This window comes from Protopterus annectens, chromosome 4.part0, assembly GCF_019279795.1.
Source record: "Protopterus annectens isolate FY-2018-M chromosome 4.part0, PAN1.0, whole genome shotgun sequence".
Classification (NCBI taxonomy): Eukaryota; Metazoa; Chordata; order Ceratodontiformes; family Protopteridae; genus Protopterus; species Protopterus annectens.
Window position 1 is genome coordinate 654,142,998 of NC_056733.1, and position 23,536 is coordinate 654,166,533.

The following is a 23,536-nucleotide window of genomic DNA, read 5'->3' on the forward strand; positions in this document are numbered from 1 at the left end:
GCCCTACTTAATTAATATGGAAAGTGTAAAACAAATCTTTGTAGAACTCCTAATATTTCATTTAAAAGAAGTAGAAATGTCAAAGATATGGTGGTACACAATGGTTTTGTTTCACCAGGTGAAGAGTTAAATCTACAACTTTCTGAATTTGGCACCTTCCCTTGTGGAAGGTGCTCAGTCTGCCCAAATATCATTATATGCTTTGGAAGAATTAATGGTGTAAAATTCTGCTCCACTTCTGTTTTTTCATGTATGACTAAGTCAGTAATATATGCATTATCTTGCCCCTGTAATGTGTTTTATACGGGGAGACTAAAAGAATATTTAAGCTACGGCTACAAGAACATACCAGGGATATAAAAAATAATAATGCTATGAGCCCTATAGCTTTACATTTTTATACTTGTCACAATAGTGACTTTTCACTGTTAAAAGCCTGCATTTTGGAACATATTTCAGAAATAGATGAAGGTTTAATAAAAAATAAATTATTGTATAAAGAAACTTTATATATTTTAAAATGTAATACACTATCTCCAATTTTAAAATGTAATACACTATCTCCAGAAGGTTTAAATAATGAATGTAACTGGAGGGTGTTTCTTTAAAATGTATATATTATCTTTTTAATTGATGGATAACTGATTAGATGATTGTTTAATTAATTATATTTAATTGAATACATGTGTGTACATATATGGATGTATGGTGCTGAATATTTTGTAACTCCAGGAAGGTTGTGCCGAGGTGCCAGAGTGTTATTCGGTGTGAATAAATTACTTAAAACAAGATTTGTGGCATCTTTTCCGCTGGCTTTGTAGTCTGGTGTGTTTTCTTTTGCTGCTTGGTGGTTTTATATTCATAGTACTGAGGGTCTTCTAAGCTTGTAGAAAGGGAAACTCTCATCTTCCTTCTCTGATGCCAGGATAAGGGCAGCTTGATCATCAGAGTCCTAGTCCCAAGTGAAACAGTGAAAGGGAGATCTTGCCTACACTTAGCTGCCAATGAAAGTGGTCTGAGCTCACCCAGACTGTAAAGCAATGTGTGTGTGAGACAGACAAGTGCCACATGTTATTGCAATCCATCAAAGTGCAGGAAAAATGCATGCTGGAAGCAGGACCTTGTCATAGGAGGCCTATATGATACTTTCTGACGGCATCAAAATGAATTATCCAAGGGTTTGCACTGGAGTTCAACAGGACAACAAGTCCACCAAATATCAAACAATGCAGGCAAGTCTAACATCAGGGTTTTCCCAAATGATGCAGAAGGGCAAATGACAGTCTTCTCAAAACTAACTGGACAGCCATGAATAAAGGACATTATTTGGGTGGGGGAATGTACTTCCAGTGATCATATCTTCAGTAGAAAATGGATGTGACCTCATACATTAGCTAGTTAAGTAGAAACTACAGGGTGGTGACTGCCTTTTGAATGTACTTTGCAGAATAAGACATTGACCAATGTTTGGCCTGCAGTTGTACTACCTTCTGCCATTGGTTTGCACCAGTCCAAAATCAGTGGGGACCTTTCTGTGGGTATCTATACTGAAAGTCTTCCACGGACACTATCAAGGAGTTGATTCACACTTCAAACCACTTTCTTTCTCTCCTGCAGGTGTCCATATTGAGAAGCTGGCCCTCACGATAATGCTTCATAACATACTCCCTTCTCTATTCATTAAAGGCAGCAGCAGTGCAGATAATATAGAACAGATGACTGCAAATACATTTAGAAGGTTTTGGCATTTTAAGCGTCAAGCCTGAAAATTGTACCATGATAACCATTAAGTTAGAGAGCTGAACTATTTGATCAGCAAGAAAAAAAAAACAGGAACTGAAACTGGTGTCACAAAGAGTGGGGAAACCCTCCTAATAAGGCAATTGAAAACACAAGGTATCCCAATGATGTACAGGCTTTACAAGCACAAAAAATCAGAACAATAATGAGCTGGAGATAACAAGGTGAGCAAATCCCAAGTCAGAGACTCCAGAAGGCGTCTAAAGTCAGATCAAAAGTAATCAATGGTAAAGGTGTTATCAACAAAATTAAATTGTTGGCAATAATAATAATAATTGATGCAGAAGACAATGAAAGAGCAATACTCAAAAAAGGACACTGTTGCATCTATAGCAAACGAACCACAGAAAGTTCCTGCAACAAGGAAACTTTAAGATAAGCATCAAAATCTATTCTGTATGGTTCAGCATCCACAAAAATCACACCAAGGAATATATTTCCGACTTCAGCTGTGGCATGCATGTTACCTCTATTTTTTTCTAGCAACTAAGAAAGGCTCACAGCACCAGCTCTCAATGTAAATGGGACATTATCACAGCAGACATCTTCTAAAGGAGGAACAGATCTTCTGTTAGAGAGAATAATTGGATGACATGCAGTGGAAATCTCTCAGCAGTTACCAAAGGAGTCAAACTCAATTGAAAGATATCTTCTTCCCTCCTCCTGTCACAGTTGTCCAAAACCCTGCAATAACAAAGATAGCCACTCTATGATGATAGGAGAGATTAAATAAAGAGTAAAGCAGTACAGCAATGTGCTATGTTGATTGCTCTTTGGTTCTTAAGATGATAAATAGCAGGATGCAATCATGGCTGTAAGCAATGAAGGATGTAGCTGTTTGGGTCTACCAATTCCTTTAAAAATCAGGAACATTTTGTGGATTTAAGTACTTTAAGAAGAATTCCAGTACAGAAACTACAAAGATTAGTGGGATTTTTATCCCAGATTTGAAGATGTGTAATGACCTGCACTTTGAAAACAAAACACAAGCTACTTTTGCAGGCAGTCACCTTGAAGGGGACCTATGAAGCCCCTGCTTTGAAAGCCATATGAAACAGTCTAAAGAGTAACCCAAGATCATTACAGGGTAATTTTACAGGCAAAACTAGAAGACTACTACATTCTAACCACAAAGATCCACCTTAGTTGACTGTTTGCCCAAAGGAACTAAATTCACAACTAAAAGTCAAATACTGTTGCTAGACTGCATTACTGGCATTAAAATAATTTATTTCAGACAGCAAACTTCAACATATTCTGAGAGGCACAATAAATCTTGCATGTGACTCAGGGTCTAGCTGACACTTTCTTGTGGCTGGAAAGATGAGATATACAACCTTAAAGGGAAGACTTTGACATCTCCAGGAAATATGATTTCTTTTGAAAACATTTTTACCATCTGCAGTAATTCACATGAATGAAGTCCACTTCCTCAAGACTAAGAGGAAGCATCTTTTGATAGGTGGAAAAGTTAAGCAATGTGTTACCGAGATCTCTTCCAACAAATTAAGCCAAAGTAATATCCACCCATTCCTTTCCAATATTGTATTTCACCTAACTCATGAATGACACATAGTCAGAAATCATGCATGTGAAGTGATTCAGTAGTTGTGGTACTATAGAACAAAGCCCATAACAATGCATCACACAGTTCGAGCACAACATTATAAATGGTGTGGTAATCATCCCAAGCAATAAAATATCATGTCCCTGGCAGTATGGCAACCTCACCAAGAGGTAAGGGCAGAAGACTGCCTCCACGACACTTGTTTGGGGTTCATTTTTGTCATGATGCTGTGTTTGAGCTTTGAGGCACTGTGTTGCATGCTTTGGTCCAGAATGTTTTACAAAGTATTAAAGAACCTATTATGGCATCATTGTCTGTTATTAGAGTATAATCTACAGACCACTTACTAAAGCTAGCGACAGTCAAATATGACACTGGTGAAGTAGAATTCAACAACATCTAAAAAGCTGGAATGGGTACACTACCTAAAACTAGTGTGTGCATTCAAGGTGACGACTGTCAGCCATAAATAGCCTAGCAGCTTCTCATGCAATCAAGGTCCATGACCATCAAGTTTACAGCTTACAATTTTCACAAATAAATGGCAGCACTAGTGACAAATGGCTTACAGGAATGAAGATACAAGAAAAAGAGAGTGCTAGTGATAAAGCAGCCAATAAAGCATACCTCTAACAAGAGAGCAATGCCTGCAAGAAGTAAGCCAAAGAGTCAGGGAAAAATATTCTTTGCTCTGTGTTTTATATGGATGAGTTATTCTTTGGCCTAAAACCAGTGAACCTGGTTAACATGATAAAAAAACAGGGGACATCTTAGTGTATGGCTACAATTACCTACTTCTCCACCAGGAATTTCTTGTACTGCCCATTTTCAATATCACATGGTAGGAAAATGAATTTTCTATCACAGAGTCCATGACTGGACCTCATGATTCTTACATAACTGCTGGCAGCAATTTATTATTTATTTTTATTTATTTTATTTATTTTACATTTCTTTACTGGGAAAGTCCGACTGGACACAGGTCCTTTTTCATCAGAGGCCCAGGGAAAAAATCTCCAAGAGTAACACATACAATAGAGAAACAAATACAGCCAAGTGAGAAGCAAATACATACAAGATAGTGGTTTCAGACACAATAAGTAGAGCAACAGTAATTTACATAAAATGGTTGTTTACATTTAGCGGAGGTATACAAATGATTATGTACAGTTAAAGTGAAACTACCATTACTGGTAGATCATGCTAACAGAATATGAGTAATGAAAAATAGAGTGAAAAGGAGGAATAGGTTATCCAGGGGAGTTGTAGGTGCAAAGCCAAGTGTTAATAAGGTGCATTTTTAGATGTTTTTTAAATTGAAGTGTTGAGGAGTTCGTTACAAGTGAGTTAAGTAGATTATTCCAGTGTTTGGAGATGCAGTTGGAAAAAAGTGATTCACCTGCTAAATCATTAGCTTTGGTGGTGTGCAGTAGTAGTTTGTTGCCGGAGCGAAGGGGTCCTGAGGAGGAATACGGCTGAATGATATCTTTGACCACAGGTTTTTTTCTGATTGATAGAGTATTTTGTGGGTGAAGGTAAGTTGATTAAAGAAAAGAAGATGAGGGAGTTCAAGCCACTTGAGCTGCTTAAGTGATCAGCAGTGATGTAATCTTCTTCCTGGCGTTCTTAGGGCTAACAGGGACAAAAATCGAACTAAAGGGAATGCTGTACAGAGTGAAAATAAAACCTTCCACAGACACAAGATGAAGAAGGTCAATGACATTAAAAAGCAAAGAAGGAATGGGTAATGTCTACCTTTACACGACAAGTAACGTTGATGACAAGCAGTGCCAAGGATAACCACTAACAAGCAGTATTAAAAATATAAAAAGAAAACAGCTTCCATCAAGTCCATGTGGTTAACAATGGAGTTCCATGGCCAGAATTGCTGAGTGAAGCTCTAGAAAATTACCTTTCAACTGAAGTAAGACTGGTATTTGTACAACATTAACATTTTCAGCTATCAGCCTTCTAAACAGTTACATTACCAGCATTCCTAACATCTACTAAGAGAATCATTATTAAACCTTGTCCATCATCATCTGTGCTGATGGTAGAACGTTATCTAGAGCCTCTGTGCAGTTTAACCATGGATGTAGCAAAACTCCTTCAATACTCAAGCGTTCTTCAGGTTTCACCTTCAGCAGCCTAAGAGAATAAAAAGCAAGTCTTAAGTAGCCTTTACCATGAATAGGCTATAACCTAAAACCACAACCACTTAGTAGATAGTTCAGTTGTTATATGTGAAATACTTATAAACAGAAACGATCCTAGTATGAAAAATACTAACAAACACTACTAAGTGACACTATATAAAAGCCAATTTTTTGCATTTTCTTGCACTGAAAATTAAACAGAGACTTAAATAAAAAATCGACAGATAATAACAAGTAGTGCATTCTCCTCTGTCCTAACAAGCACTTCTACAAAAGAGCTAGTCTTGCAAATAGCACTTCCTGCTAATACAAAAATTACTCCTAAACTTTGTAACATCTACAGTGTGCCTGTAAGCATACGCAACTTGGAAAAGGTAGCTAAGCTCACATTACTGCATTTTACACTATTTTCTCAAAAGCATATGCAAAGCACTTTATTTCGAAAAAAAAAAAAAAACATGTTTGCATACAAATGACACAGCTAAGGCATCACTGAAAACACTGCACAGACTTAGAAGCACTCATTGTCTACTAACCAAAAAGTAGCTTTTAACAGTGACTGGTGAGGAGTTTGCAGTTAAACATATGCAAGCAATGTAAATTTCTAAAACATAGTAATATAAGGCATAGTTTTCTTTAAAGTTGGCAACCATTTTCAGTAAGCAGACACCATGTGCCAGTCACAAATCATATATTCAGCTTGGTAAAAAACTCTTCCTCTTTCTGCCAAAAAACACATTTTCTGATGTCAAGTTTCTCCTAAATATCAATTCAAAACTAATGTCTTGATAACTAAGGGTACTGGTTACATAAACAACTGTAAGAGGAAACAAGATTTTAGTCATTTCTTTTGCAACCCAGTTCTTTAAAAACCTAATCTGTCAGTTCTTCATTAACCAAATAAAAGATGTTGAGAAATAGTTATTTTCCTTATCTGATCACAATCATATCCCTATTTGACCAATCCCAGGGTATTTAATATTCTACCTTGCCAAACACACTGGTCAAAAATAATGTATTGCTTCCTCTTGTCTAGACATGTCTACTACTTCTTTAGACTTTCCACTCCTTTCTGTACTTAGTCATGCAGTAATCTGCTATGGAGACGGAGACTAGACTTCCCTCAAGTAGTTCTAGCACGTGCAAAAACTAAATAAAAACAAAAATTATTTGTTAATCAGACAGATGGACTGGTTCAAACAGACTATACAGCCACAACCAATGCCACAGGTAAACATGTTTCGGCATTCATTGAAAACAGAAGGTGACCTCAAATAAGAATGCATTACAGGTATATAGGATGATACTAGGCTATTGGCCCTGAGACCCTTATAAGCCTAGCCAAGAATTTACGACAGATACTTAAACAAAAGATTACAGTTGTAGAAAGAGTACAATTCTAAACAAAATAAAGTTCAAGATAATAAATGCAATGAATATTTACGAGTATCTGCAGTATACAAAGAACAAGAGCAAGGCTAATATATTCAGGGAATAATCCAGGAAGTTGAGAATTGCAATGAAATTCAAATCCTTTTATACAGCTACTTTATTGCCTTATTTTTGCTGCATGCTCTTAAGTGTTCAAGTGCTTTTATTCTGCTGCATTTATTACTTCTTGTTAGTAGCCTGATTAATCTGTTACTCTAAGCATCTTTGCTTTGGTTTTAACACTTGTGCTTCGGGCAAATTACTTTACATTTAAGGTTTTTGTGGCCTACACTCTTCTGGACAAACCGTCACCAAAACTTTCTCTCCATAAGTCTGCCCAAGTATTCAGAACACTATGTATGGACATTTCCCATCACTTTCTCGTGCCTCATATTTACTGACAGCTCTCTTCTCCTAGCACATAAATCTTCTACTTGCAAGAAATACATCTACATCAGTAACCTGGAATCCATGCTCTCTCGCTCCACAGTTAGTACTCCTGACAGAGAGGAGATTGCCAGCACAAACACCACACCACTCACATCACATAGCCAAGCACAACACATATCCACCTATGCAGAGGTCCTCAGTAAAGACTTACCTAAACAGCAGAGACCTCCAAAACACACTCACAAACATTCTACACACAAAGAGAAGTTGTGTAAAATCTTACCATAACCATAGATATCCTACTCTTCCATGTTGCAGTATTTCAATATGGGTTTACTCATCTTGATTCGCGTACAGCCGGCCAGTATGCAAAAGTTTTCAGTCCCTAAATGGTGCGTGGGATGTCTGACGTGGCTCAAGGAACGTGGGCCATAAAAGTGACGTCTGCACGCACAAGCCCTCAGAACTGAAAGTCCCAGTCAGAACCAGTCCTAGAAGGGCAATTCCAGTCCTACGCCACCCAGAAAGGGAAATGCAAACCTAACAGGAGAGGAAGGAGGTGGGAACGTATACTGCAACATGGAAGAGAAGGACATCTATGGTTATGGTAAGATTTTACTCAACTTTTCTATGTCCTCCTATTCCCATGTTGCAGTACTCCACATATGGGTGAGTGCCAAATCTCACTGTGAATGGGGAGGTGGTCTAGAGGCTGTCTCCTGGAATCTGTGAAGTATAGCCCTGGCAAACCCTGCCCTAGCTCTAGAAATGTGGTCTAGTTTTGTAATGCTTAGTAAAGGTGTGTACTGATGACCAAGTAGCTGCTTCGAGAATGGTGGAGATATACAGACCCTTGAAAAAGGCTCCAGAGGAGGCCACAGCCCTGGTGGAGTGTGCTTTAACAGTACCTTGCAGAAATTTTCCATGGTACTGGTAGCAGAAGGTGATGGCCTTGGAAATCCAGACAGAGATGGTCTGTTTGGTCACTGCCTTCCCCAGGGTCCTGGGGTGAAAGGAGATGAAAAGTTGGTCGGCCTGTCTGATGGACTTGAATTTATGCAGATAATACCAGAGGCGTCTGTGAAAATCCAGGGAGTGAAGTACTGTCTCACTGTCCCCCTGTGGGTTAGAGGAGAAGGTAGGTTGGTGCATGGCCTGATTGAGGGACAGGTCATTCACCACTTTGGGCATGAAGGAAGGGTTAGTTTTAAGAATAACCCTTTCATCGTGGAAAACTGGAAAAGAGGAATGGTCATAAGGGCTTGTAGCTCTGATACTCTTCTGCTGAGGTCAAAGCTACTAATAATAGTTTTCTAAGTACAATGTTTTAGGGAGGCTTTGTCTGCTGGTTCAAATGGAGGAAGCGTAAGCTTTTCCAAAACATAGTTAAGATCCCATGGTGGGGGAGATGCACTCCTGTGAGGAAAAGCTTAGCTGGAAGTCTGGATGCCAGAGGGGGACCCAGAGGGAGGCATGTTGAAATTGCAGACAAGTGAGTTTTAATGGAAGAATAAGCCAAACCTGTCTGCAGTAGCTCACACAAGTAAGACAGGACTAGAGGGGTCGCACTTGCAAGTGGGTCCAACTGTCTTTTTTTGATATCATATAGAACATTTTTTCCACTTTGAAAGGTAGGATTTTCTTGTATTTGGTTTGCTGGCCTCCTGCAGGGGATTGAGCACATCCTCATTGTAAAGGTGTCTGAAGGGGATAAGAATCCTATCAACCACAGGGTGAGGTGCAGTAAATGCCACTGTGGGTGTATCTGGGGCCTTGTGCTGTGTGAAAAGGTCCACTCTGGGGGGTAACTTGTACAACTGCAGAAGTAGAGGGAACCAGTGCCGTATGGGCTAGTAAAGAGTCATCAACAAGATTTTTGGTCTATCCTGCTGGACTTTCAGCAGGGCCTACTGAATGAGTGGGAAGCGGGGGGAATGCATACAGATATTTCCCCTTCCAGGAGATTGAGAAGGCATCTGTTGCCAGTGCCTGCAGGTCTGGTATCCTGGTGCAAAAGCCAGGAAGTTGCCTGTTGATGGAGGAGGCAAACAGGTCTATTTGAGGTATACCCCACAGGTGGACCAGACCCAGGAAGACATCCATGTGAAACATCCATTCATGGTTGTTTGTGATGGTTCTGCTCAGATAGTCTGCCTGGCAGTTGTGGATAGAAGGAATATAGACAGCCTACAGGGTCACTCCCTGTGAGGAGGCTGGTTTCCATACTAGAAGGGCCAGCCTGAAAACTACGTATGACCTGGTCCCTCCCTGTTTGTTGAGACACCACAGGACTGTGTTGTTGTCTGTGAAAATCTTCAATGGACCTTGCTGGAGGTAAGGCAGGAAGGCCTGAAGGGCCAGAAGAATTGCCCTCATCTCTCGAACACTGATATGTTCTAGTTTGTGAGGCTTTGGCCACAGGCCCTGCACCCTTCGATGGCTAAGAGTTGCTCCCCAGCCCAAGTCTGAGGCATCTGTGTGTATGACCTGTGTGGGTAGAAGTGGTTGGAGGGGGAGACCTGGATTGTGGGTCGCGTGTGCCAGCAACCACTGGATTTCCTTTTTGAGACATAGGAGGAGGGGAACCCTGTACCTCAGAGGATGGGAGTGTTGGGTCTGGAATGACTGAATATACCATTGTAACTTTCTCATATGCAGTCTTGCTAATGGTAACATGGGGATAGTGGCTGCCATGTAGCCCAGGAGTCTGAGGTACTGTCTTGCTGATATTTTTGTAGATTGAAGGCCCAGATGTTCTGTCAAGATCTGCATCTTTTGTGGGGGGAGGTAGGCTTTTATAAGGTCTGTGGGAATTCGGCACCCCAGGAAGACAATGTCTTGTGTAGGTTCCAGGGGGGATTTTTGGAAATGTATCTGGAATCCCAGGGTCCATACGAGGGACAGAACCAGGTGTAGCAGGAGGGTCTCTTGTTGCCTGCCCGGATTAGCAGGTCAAGCAGATAAGGGAATACTTGGATTTCCTTTGTCATGCAGTAAGCAATCACTGGAGCCAAGCATTTGGTGAAAACCCTGGGAGCAGTGGAAACCCCAAAGGGCAAGGCAGAGAACTGAAACTGAGAAATCCCCACCAAGAATCTCAGGTATTTCCTGACTGGGCTTTATGGGGATGTGTAGATAAGCATCCTTTATATCTAAGGTGGCCATGAACCCTTGTGGGAAGAGGGAAGGCAAGGTCAACACCCTGAAGGTAGGGACCTTTACGAAAAGGCTGAGACAGGAAAGGTCTAGAATTGGCCTCCATGGTCTGTCTTTTCTGGGAACCAGGAAAATCCTGGTGTAGAAACCTTTTCCTTTTGCATCTGGGGGCACAGATTCGATGGTGCCCTGGGCCAGCAGTGGTTGCAACAAAGGCTGCAGGAGGTGCAACTGTTGTGTTGGGGGCTTTGGGCTGCCCTTTCATTCTGGGGGGGGGGGGGGTGAGCCAGGACATGAAGTAACCATTCTGAAGGATCGACAGGACCCATTTGTCTGATGTGATGCGAGTCCACACAGGGAGGCAGTGAGAAAGACAAAGTGACAGAGGTAGAGAGGGAGGAGGTGATGGGGGCAAGGTAGGCAGGTAGTCAGATGCTACCTGCCCTATCTTGACAGGGCGGTCTCTGGCTAGAGGAATAGTGAAGCTTTAGCTGGAGGGGGGCTTCCTAGTGGGTTTTCTAGTTCTGGAAGGAGCTGCAGGACGAGAGTGCTTCATTATGAACTGAGTTTTAGCCGGGTAGTTTCTTTGAAATTTTGGTATGAGAGAAACAAGCAGGTGTTTCAAATCCTGCATTTCTTTCCCTTTTTGCTGTAGTGACTTAAAGAGGTCTGCCAAACAAGGCTGAATTGCCCAGGGTGCATCAATAAGCTTTGTCCTAAAGTCATCAGGAAGGGCTATAAGCAGAGCCAGGAATATCTACTTAAGGCAGAAGGTGATGCTGCTGACCTAGGTACTTCCTTTTTTCTTTATTTTTAAGGAGCACTGCTGGCATCTGAAGGGGGGAAGGTCTGGAATCTTGAGTCTGTAAAGGACAGGAAGAATCTGACAGGCCTATTGCAATCAATGGTTCCCCCCAGGGTCGGAGACTGACTTCAGAACAGCCTCTATGGACGTGCCCTTTGCGTGAGATTGTGTGGCTTCCATATAGGTACCTGTTATATCCAATGCAGTGGATTCTGATTCCTCTACCAGGCCAACATCAGCCAAGGGCTGAGGGTTGGATGCTAGACGCGCAGTGGTAATAATAGGCCGTGAAGCTGTGGCCTTCTTCGGCAGTTGAATAGGTATGTCGGATGAACCCTTCATCCCTAACGCAATCTGTTTTAACCTTTGATTTTCTAAGTATAGGTTTTGCGCATGCAAACGACTACATAATTTCTGGGCACAAATGCCTGACACATTGGACAGGCTTTGTAGTCATGCAACCTTCCTAAACAGAAGAGATACTGATCATGGGCATCCTTGTGAGGAATCTGCCAGCTGCAGGTACACTTGTCCTTCTGGATGACATGAACAGGCAATACAATAAAGAAAAAAGGACTGAAAGGTTCCCCAATGGGGTACTTATCTGATTTCTCAACTCTGATGGCAGCAAGAGCAGGAACACTTGGCGTACAACTGGCAGCTGAGAAATTCTGAGAGCTGGTATGTGCAGACGTCACTTTTATGGCCTATGTTCCTTGAGCCACGTCAGACATCCCGCACACCATATAGGGACTGACAACTTTTGAATTCTGGCCGGACATATGTGAAGCAAGAGAAGTAAACCCATATATGGAATACTGCAACATGGGAATAGAAGGACATCGCAAAACACATCACACACAGCAGACAATACACCAGTGTCTCACAAACACAGCCCATAAGGCAAAAAAAAAAAAACATCACAGCCCACAAGGCACAACAATAAACTAAACATACTAGTCATTGGCGACTCAGTTGTGAGACACACTGATATCCCCCTCACCACAGTCGACAAGGAGAAGGTCACGGTCAGTTTCTGTCTGGTGCCAGTATCTACCACATCACGCACACACTTAAGTCTCGCCACAAGTACAAGTACGACTCTGTCATTGTCCATGTTGGTGTGAATGACTTGAGACATCTCTCGTCATATAGTCCACGGAGGTACATGACTGAGCTCTCAAAGTATGTGTCACAGGCAGGTATGACCCTAGCCCCAAGCAGCATCCTACCTTCACCAAGAGTAATACCACAATACCAACAAAAAATAATTGACAACTTCCACAATTGGCTTAGTTTCTGGTGTTATTCCAAGGGAAGTATCTGTCTGCTTGGGATGACATGGTTGATAGGCCTCAATGCTTTGCCAGAGATGGCCTCCACCTGTCACCACTGGGACTCCGGACACTGGCCAAGGCCCTCGCCTCCCCATTGTGCCTTTTTTAGGCAATGTCCCAAAGACAAATCTTCCAACATAAAAGATCTGTCAAAAAGCAAATTGAAGGTCATGCTACTTAACGCTAGGAGCCTTAACATAAAAATGCACTCACTGGAGACTCTCCTTGCACTGGAAGATGCCGATGTCTGTGTGGTCATGGAAACTTGGTTCAGGGCAGCAGACAGCACCCTTGCCTTACCAGGCTATACCTCTTTCCACGCATTCCAACACCAAAATGAGGTCGGGAAGACTAAGGGTAGTGGAGTCTCTATCTTCATTAAGGACAGCACACCCCCAGACTGGTTTGCCAACATAATGCACTGGAACTACTTCAGTTGCAACTGACAGTTGGCAAGACACCCATCCAAGTTACAGCCATCTATAGACCCACCTCCATGACTCAAGACACTCACTCCTCTTACATGGCTCTACTTGACTCCATCAAGGTACCCCCAACACCCTGATCCTTGGGAATTCAACCACACCACCACAGACTGGGGAACTATTCCTGCATTAATGCACTCACTCAACGACACCTTGACTTCATCAGTTCTAATGCACCAGACCAGCTTGTCTCATCCCCCATAAAGGGGAGATAACATTCTGGCCTTGGTTCTCACCAACATGGGCGACCTCTGCACCACTCCCCTGGTATGTTCCTCCCAAGTGGGATCAAATCATCGGATTGTCTCAAATGAAATTTCTATCCCCTATCACCCCCCCCCCCCAGCCGTATTCAAGCTAAAAGATTTCTCAAAAGCTGACTACAATCTCCTAAGGGAGGTATCAGCAGCTTCACATCACTGCCCCCCTCACAGGATGCAGACATCTATGCTGAACAGTACACCAGTGCAGTATACACACACCTGTACAAATGCATGGACTCAGCCATACCCAGCAGAACTAGGACCTGCTCCTTAAGGAAAAACAAACCTGTATGGTGGATATCCTCTATCAACAGGCTTTACAACAAAAGGAAGAAACTGTTGTTCAAGGGTAAAAAGGAACAAATTCCAAATTGCAATAACTCCCTCATTAGCCTCAACAAGCAAATTAGATCACTACTGAAAACCTCCAAAGCCAATTATGAATCAAAACTAGCCTCTGAAACAAAGGGAAACCACAAAGCCTTCTTCAGTTACATCAGAAACCTCCATGGCAATGCCCAGGTTTGTCCGAATTAGTACTTAACAGTATCCCTTACACTGATCCTGTTGACTTAGCCCAAACTGCTAGGAGATAGGTTCAGAGCAAACCCCTCTACCCCCCCCCCAAAGGCCCTCTTGACATCCCTGATACTTGTCCCGAACATCATATCTCCATAGATCAAGTGTTAATATCTCCATAGATCAAGTGTTAAAGGCCCTATCTAAGGCAAAGAACACAGCTTCCATGGGACCTGATAGTATCCCAGGCTGTATTCTGCACCATCTCCAGCAAGAACTGGCTTCGCCACTGAGCACCTTATTCAACCACAGCCCAAGTACAGGCTTCATTCCAGCAGAGTGGAGAACTGCCACTGTCATCCCCTTGCACAAAGGTGGTGCCACTACTGACCCTGGAAACTATCCCACCATTCGCTTAACAAGTCTGATCTGTAAAGCCATGGAGCGTATTATTATGGCTCTCACAAACAAGGACATAGGCAATCTCCAAGCACTTGACCCCATCCAGTTTGGATTCAAGGGCAGATCTTGCCTGCTGAACCTGGTTGACTTCTTTGAGACGGTCACCAAGGCCCCCGATGAGGGAAAGTCAGTACATACATCTTATCTTGACTTGGCCAAGGCTACTGACATAATCCCCCATTCTGGTATCATCGTGAAGCTAGCACAACTTGGTGTAAATCCCTATCTCATCAGGTGAGTTGCCAACTAGTTCACCAACAGGACCCTCAAGGTCAAAAGAGTACTTGTGAAGATGGAACTGGAAGCACTGTCCACAAAAGATGTATCAAATGTCTGTTTAAAAGTTTTTTTAATGACTGCTAGTTTAAAAAGAAAGAAGTTAAAAGTCCCTTGTTAATAACAAACGATAAGCGTTTTCGAATAAATCTTCTTCAGATCTATAAGTTAACAAGGTAATTACCTGAACAAAGAATTCCCATGATGTGGACCTGAACAGATGAAGGATATCTGTATAATGGCCATTATTTGACAGTCCACTCAGATGAAGAATAACCTTGAAAATTACTGCCAGTAAGATTTGGGACATATTATACTTTTCAAAGTTGAATACAGATATTGAAAAGGAAGAACTTGAGAGATTATTTATTTGACAAGGAAACCTATTATAGGTTGATAATGTTATATATTAACTGTAGGATCCTTATAATATATAAGATAATTTTGAATTAGAAGGCAAGAACTCAGTTCTTTATCTTCAGTGACAATAAAAGTTGGCAGCTGTTCCATCCCATTTATCTCATTGGGACCAAGCGTTATGCATATATATAGAGATATATTAAGTGAACTGGGATGTTTGTACTTTTTGCTGCTAACCAGATCTGAGTCATATATATGCTTTGACATAGCTTCATGTAAATGACAGCTTGAACCGAAATCAAATGAAGCAATCGCAGATTTATAACATCATAGAGATCGTGGAGTATTGAGCGAAAATGAGAAGGGGCATCAGAATACTGTCATGAGTTCTTTTGTATACTTATATCTTTCATTGCTTACATCGATGATAGAAAATGACATATTGCAAGTAACCAATTTAATTCGGTGATTAATGGCAACCGGCTTCAGAAATTTCGCATGTAAGACAGGACAACTTGTGATTGGCCACTGTCATAATCAGTAAATCCTATAAGAAGCAATGAAGATCTGTAATGCTATTGGATTTGTAACAGCAAAATAAAGACTCTGATACATGCAAGCATTCAGCTCATTTGCATATATTATGAAGTTACGAACACTAATTTTCAAGGACATTTATTTAAACATATCAATGATACAAATGTTTTCCTGTGTGGAGAGTGCCATGGGAGCATGCTGCATGGAATTCATGCATTTAGCTCCTTTTAAGTGAGAGCTGAGAATTACTGTAGTTGCTATGGTTTTCGTTTATAATTACTTTAAAATATGGAAAAGAATACTACTATTTTGTTAAAAATACTCAAATATATACTGAAATTGGTTACAGATGATTAAAATTTTGGTAAATATAGAAGACCTGACATTGCTAGACTTCCAACAACGAAACAAAGATTCTGATTTGATTTGACATCTCGTTTATTCACATGGCTTATGAAATCATGATCGCTTCTGCAAGGATATTCATGCGTAATTAAACAAAGACATTTCTTTGGTAGAAGTATTCAAATACAATCTGAAATTGGTTACAGTTGATGCAGAAGATTTGACATTGTCAAACTCCCAACAATAAAACAAAAATTTGATTTGACATCTTGCTTATTTACATGGTCTATGAAATTATGATCCCTTTTATAAGGACATTCATGCGTAATTAAATAAAAATATGAGATGCTCTTCTTGTTTAGGGAATACTGAAAGTTGTATTTTACCTGAAATTGAGGTGTTTAACCATGTTAAGGATGTGAGCCGACAACATCTGAATCTGGCTCTGGCAAATGGAAGTGAAAAACATTACATTGGCTGATACGTTCAAACACTATTCCACCTGAGGCCAACTATGGTTGGTTAAAATTGAGAATTATGAACCCCTATTGGTTAACACTTTTAATAAATTTACATCTTAGATAAGGAATGCGCTCGTAAATGGATTTGGAGGTGTGTTAACAACAGAAGACCGCCACTGGTCCTGAATATTCAAAACAGGATGAGAATGCATGAGAATTGACTGGTTTAAATTAAAATGTATAAATCTGCATTGGTTGGGCAATTACCAAAACTTCATATTTAAGTAAATGTGTGTCCCACTTCTCACTACGATCTGAAGATTTATTCGAAAGCGCTTATCATTTGTTATTAACAAGGGACTTTTAACTTCTTTCTTTTTAAACCAGTAGTCATTAAAAAAACTTTTAAAAGGACATTTGATGCATCTTTTGTGGACAGTGCTTCCAGTTCCATCTTCACAAGTACCTGGTAAACAGCGTTAGCCTTGGTGATAATACTGTCGTTGTTTTGCTGTTTCTACTATTTTATTTGGCAGTTTCACCATAGCAGTAAGAAGATTTATTTCATTGTATCAAGGTCAAAAGAGGTGTTCTCCACCTTGTACAGACCTATCACTAGTGAAGTTCCCCAGGGATCTGTCCTGGGACCCCTACTGTTTGGCATCTACTTCTCAGAGGTCCAGGCAAAGACAAAAGGTCTGTGGCTGACCAAGTTTTCAGAAGACTGTAAGTTAGGTGCTGTCACTGACTCCCAAAAGGATGTTAACACACTGCAAGAAGGTCTCACAGTAAGTAATGATTGGTGTCAAAGTCATGGTCTCAAGTTAAATGCAAAAAAATGTATCATCATACCATCTGGCAAAAACATGGCCCCTACTGATTACCACATCAACGGCAACCCCGTAACCACACAACGTGTGGTGAGAGATTTGGGTACTCAGGTTGATAACAATGTCACATTCAACCATCATATAGCGGCAGTGGTCAGAAAAGCCTTTTACTTGATTCATCTCATAAGAAAAGGGATCGCATCCAGAAAAAAAGGAGGTTATTACCTCTCTATACTCCTCCCTCATTAGACCAACAGTTGAATACAACGCCTCACTTGTTATGTACCTCTCCAAACATCTGCACCAACTGGAAAGGCAACAGAAATACCTGACAAAGAGAATCCATGGCCTCCAAAACCTGTCTTATGTGGACAGGATCAAATCACTATCACTCTACTCGGTATCGTATAAATTACTCAGAGGTGATCTGTGTCTCGCCTACAATGCAATCTCAGACCCTGCCCTACTAGAGATGCTCCATATCCATAAGTCTAACTCCTCACGCATTACCCACTCAAAAGGCCTGAATCTAATATGCGGCATCAACAAAACCTGCTGGAGAGACAGATTTGTCTCCTAGAGCCTGCCCCATCTCTGGAAGAGACTTCCCATACATGACAAACAGAGTACCTCACTGACCCTCTTCAAGTGCAACCATGATGAGTGGATGGGAAAACACAAATTTGTCCCAGGGGTTCCACCTGTGTCCCTCACTGACAGGGATGACAGGTGCTGACTGAGGTTTCTTTTTGGGGATAAACTCTTGGATAGGCTTGTAGGGGCCCCAGGGCCATTAGCCTAGTAACCTCCTATGATCCTATGAAAATCAGCCTACTCTGTAACTCTAAACTACTTACATTCACAGAAGGTTTGTCTCCTGCAGAGAGGCAGAAGTGAAGCCTCAAAATGATCTTGAGACCTGAGCAAGTACTTGCAGTTTTAATGCAGAAGGTACTGGTAGGAGTGGGACAATAACTTAAATTCAGTAATTTAACTGACAAGGAGTAGGATGGTCTTCCTATTTATGGTAACCACCTAAATGTCCGAAGCAACAGACAATGAATCAACTTTTGGAAGGCCAAGAAAATAAACTGACATTCTATTTCAGTGTGTTCCATAACTGACTTCGCAAACAATAATTCCAAGAAATATGCATGGTATATATAGGTTCTTGGGGGGGGGGCCCACTCTGCAAAAAGTGGTTAAAGTAACATTTTTTGCCCTTCCACATTCTGGGTGTTTTGGATTATCAGCTTTGTAGAAGTCAGCGAGTCATCTAAAAGGCTGTAAAATGTTATCATATTCCAATAAAGATAAGACTAACGTAATGGATCACTGGTTAAAATTATTATTTCTTGATTTTTCACATTCTATTATTTTTGAATACAAAAGGAAATTAAAAAATAAAAACCTATTTTATATTACAATGTTATCTTTTATACTCTGGCTTCTGGATACTGTTCCTTAAAAACAAGGTACCCAACCTTTTCATATTTTTACTGCAAGAACTTTTTTTTTTTTGAAGAGAGGTTTTGACATTAAGCTGTTAAATGTTATGACTATTTTTTCTGTAGATAGTGCATATAGCTTTGTGACTCAGTGGCGAGCGACTGGTGACTTCAACTCAAAAAGGGGACTGCAGGAGACAGCTGAATGGGTGGGGGCCAATTGGAAGGGGTGCGGCCAACTAGAAGGGGGTGGGGCTATGCTAAAAACTGTGACTAAATAAATGCGCTGCCCTGGGTGCCACTGCCAAACCATCATTATGAGAGTCCAAATCAAGACAAAATGAATTGTAGAAGAAAAAAAAGATTGCAATGCACTGGCTACATGACAGCTTACTTGATATCTAGATGGAAACAAAAAGGTTACAAGGTATGAAAAAATAAATTACTTTCTAAATACATTACTGGAATGCCAGTCAAAATCAAGTATAAAAAAACAAGCAGCACTCAACTCAAACCACTTCTCCTTGCACTGCAGTTCTAATTATAATTTATATTCAGCTTTATAAACGTACCAAGTAATATGCTGAAAGTAGCAAGCTCTGTGATACTCCCACTTGTAAAAAAGTTTCTTATTCAGAAAAGACCTGCTGCCTAACAACAGCTATCTACTTGTTTCATGATGAAAACATGATCAAAGTAAAAAATGAACAGCAAACAAGAAACAAGCTCAAGATAAATTGCTTAAAGGATTTTTGCACAGGTTATGGACCACGCATGATAGATTGGCATTTTGTTTAGTTTACGGGTAAAGCCTGCAAAGATGACTGCAAGTCTCCAACAAATATAATGAGCTTCTGAAAATACTGTAATCTTGTCCTTTATTACAAATACTATCATATGCATTTCAATACCTAAGGCTTATATGCTAAATACTCTTTGCATGGCAACAACAAAAAGGCTTTCAATCTTGGCAATTCTTTAACAGTATGCTTATTAAAGCTTTCTTTCATCTTACAGTCTCAGACAAGCTTACTCGATGGCCATTAAAGCATTGCTACTTAAACACAGAGCAAAAGGCACTGCATCGACATGCATTTTCTGAATAAGAAGAAGCATATATCAACAGTATAAAAATATGACAGAAAACCAGAACATTCTGCAAAATCAAGGACAGATGAAAAGCCACTGTAGTACTTGTGTCTACCTTGGATGGGGGGATACTCTGCACACTTACACTGCATAACTGCTCCTTGCCTTGCTTGGACACATCCAGAGTCACTACGTGGGGAGAGGGGTGCACAATAAGTATGTCACAATTTGAAATGTCTCTGGCTGACGGTGATGACCCTGACACATTTGTCATACCTCTCAGCCACAGAGCAAGAAATCTGGACAAAGCCATAAACAAAAGTGGGACAAAGGCCCAAAAATAAGGACATTTTTTTAAATATTGCTCTTATAAACTCAGATAATATAATAGCAGGTCTTGCATTAGTATGAATTTTCTGAAGGGTATGAAATCTGAAACTCAAATGTCTGTCATTATTTTCTAACTTCAATATTTAATGATTTGCCACTAATTTGCCATAAAACCACAATTTTATAAAAAACGGACCAAAAATGTGATGCAAAAATATAAAATAGCCACACAATACAGCTGGGAACTTATCAAAGAAGTGACACTTTTTTAATATTAGTACTATCAACTTGAGCAGCTGAGAAAATAGAATCTACATGCATTTCTGAAATTAAAAGTAATCTATAACTCTTTTCATTATAATTAGTTATTAACTGTAAACCCTCCACGTCTTCTTCCAAATCTGCCATTTTGCGGAGGGATTATTAGGGGGAGAGCAACATTTTGATCCAAAATCGGGGACAGTTGAGATGTTTGGATATACCTAATTCTATAAAGTGATTTATTTCAGTTTACCTTTCATCTTCTTAATGCAGGAGATCTGGAAAAGGCCAAATATATTAGGGGAACAGTACTAAAAAGTGCTCTTGTATAAACGGTAGACAGTTGACAGAACAACAGGTCTTGCTTTAGCATGTATTTTTCTGAAGAGTATGAAGTGTGAAACTCAATGTCTGTCATTATTCAGTGACTTAATTCCTAAATGATTTGCCAGAAAACCACAAATGTTATGATGAACAAACCAAAAATAAGAAGCAAAAATCTATTAATTCTTCAAAAATCTAGACAGTTAAGAGGTATAGTTCAGCCGGGGCTGTCTGAGTTGGCCGTCCTTCCCCCCTCACAAAATTATGGTCGAATGGGGCCTCCCTCCGCAGCTATTCCAATATCCCATTACTTGGCTATTTTGCCCCATTTACCATAAACACTGTAATGTGCATACTGCTTTACTTCTACTATGATTTGGATTTCATTTAAAAGTTTTATTTTACGTTTTACAGCACAGACACTAATAGACATCTGCTAAACAAAGCAATGCAGTCTCATAATGAAAATAGACTTAGCATTAAAACTTCTCTGCCCTTGAAATTCACATTCATTGAAACAGCATTGACCCCCACATTCAAAGAAAATACATCTGGCCAGTGGCAGATAAAGATTAACTTTGGGCTGTTTTCAAATCATAAGCCCCTTGCACAAGAAACATACAGGTGTTCTATGACACACCTTTCTGAATGTGTCTTTCGGCTTTTCCCGGTTAGGGGTCGCCACAGCGGAACTCCGGTCCGCTAATGATTGGCAGTTGATTTTTATGTACCGAGTTGCCAGCCCTGAAGCACAACCTTCAACGAAGGTATGCCCATTCACGCATGTCTCCTAGCAGAAGACGCTCTAGCTAAGAATCAAACCGGACGGCATCTTACTGTGAGGCGACAACGCTACCGCAGCACCACCACCGCAGACTCTTAAATTATATTCCTTGTATAATACAGTACAGCTGTTAGACGGCATTTTAAATTTATTGTTTTGAACATTTTTCCAGTACACAATGAAACAAAATGCATGCACCAATAATGACAAAACTGCCCAGTTCAGAACATTTCCATCATAAAAGTCTACTCAAACTTCTACAAGCCACCAGTATCAGTAAATATGCACAATCTCTGCAGAAGTAAAAGTCATTCATCTAAATAATTCCACATTAAAGAGATCTGTAACTAATGAAGAGGTTGCTGCTAGCAAACAACTTTATATTTAATTGTTCCATCTACAAATAAAGTGCCTGTTGCCTTTGAGGAATAAATTGCCTAAGTTGCATTAAAAAATGATAAGCTAGTAATCTTTCAATAGGGAATGGATGGCAAACTGATAACAGGTTCATTGTTAATAGGTATCTCTGCCAAAGAGGACATTCTCAGGACTGCAGCATCCACCCCCTTTAAAAGTACAACACAGTCCAGTATCAACAATGCATCTATAGACTGTGGGAGTAGAACCCACAGCCTTCTGCATCAAAAGCAAGTACACTATCTGTTGTGCTATTAACAATACAAGCAGACTCAGCATAAGCAGCATTACACTTCTCTTCAAGCTCTCAGCTCCTTGTAAAATTCACTCGACACTCAACTGTATCTCTCGACTTTGAAGCACAGGAAATGTGGAAAAAGCCAAACTTTATTTGGGGGGGGGGGGACAAAAGCCCAAAACTAAGGACACTTTTTAAGCATTGCTTGCATAATCTTGGAAAGTTGCTAGAATAAATTGCTGTGTTACCACCACGCATTTCACTGCCAGTCTTGAACCCTGGAACCTGTGCACTACAGTCAGAGCAACATACCACTATGCCAAATCAGCTGTTTCTTGAAACATAGGTAGACTGAAACTTAAATGGCTATCATTTAGTGAATTCAGTTCTCAACATAGCTCTCAACCTCTTAGCGCAAAACACCTAAACAAAGCCAATAATGGGGGAATACAGCTCCCAAACATATTCAGTGAATTCAGTTCTCGCCATAGCTCTCAACCCCTTAGCACAAAAAACCTGGACAAAGCCAACAATACAGCCCCAAAACTAGGGACAAATCTCAAATATTGATCTTATAAACAGAAAATTGCTAGAATAAAAGGTTTTGTGTTACCATGTACTTTCTGAAGAATATGAAGTCTGAAATTCAAATGCCTGTCATTATTTAGTGAATTAAAAATTCAGAAAACCACAAATTTCACAAGAACAAAAAATGAGGCAAAATTTGCACAAGTGGTGGTGGGTAGGGAATTCAAGCTCTTGCTACCTGCTCCCAAGGTACAGGGTTTGAATCTAGCCACCAGGTATATTTAACACACACAGACACACACCCTACCTCAGCCCCATTTCCCTCCAAGTCCGTTGCATCAGCAGTAAAAGCCCAGCTTCCTGCAGTAAAATCCATTGCTGAAGGTTCGTCCATCAGGAAAAATCCCGCGAGAGCAGTCTGGATTCCGTGAGCATGCTCCCACGGGAGCAAGCTCCTACTCAGCCTGCAAATGCTGCAGTCCGATCCCCTTCCAGTCTATGCAGTTGTAACTGCATAGACTTCTGGGATCTCTGTTGTTGCATGCTGTCTTCCTAATACGGACTGTCTCACCAGCAGTCCGGATTTTGTGTGCATGCTCCGGACTCGTTCACCACCAGTCCAGATATCGGAAATGCCGCAAGTGAGCATGAGCAACGTTCCGGGACTCGCGTTTGTTTTCTTTCTTTTTTTACAGCTTTTCTTCTTTTCTTTTCTTTCTTTTTTACAGCTGGGGGGGCTGCAGTCCTGCAACCCAATAGCATGACCACCCCTGTTTTTTCTGTAGATAGTGTACAGGCCAGTTGTTTTAACTGGCACATGATTTCAACAAGTTTGTTCTTGCTCATCCTGTTTTTATGTGATTGTAATTATATTATTAAATTTTAATAAAACATTACTGAAAAAAACAGCCATTTTCCTTAATAGAATATGAAGCAC

General features: G+C 40.5%; 1 protein-coding gene across 1 annotated transcript in view; it reads right to left on the reverse strand.

Moving 5' to 3' along the window:
* MAPKAPK5 (MAPK activated protein kinase 5) overlaps positions 1–23,536 on the reverse strand; it is a 1,432,063-nt gene that overhangs the window by 582,719 nt on the left and 825,808 nt on the right. Inside the window, exon 10 of the mRNA XM_044068618.1 lies at positions 5,395–5,515. Within this exon, the coding sequence (XP_043924553.1) occupies positions 5,395–5,515 (121 nt within the window). The remainder of the gene's footprint in view (positions 1–5,394; positions 5,516–23,536) is intronic.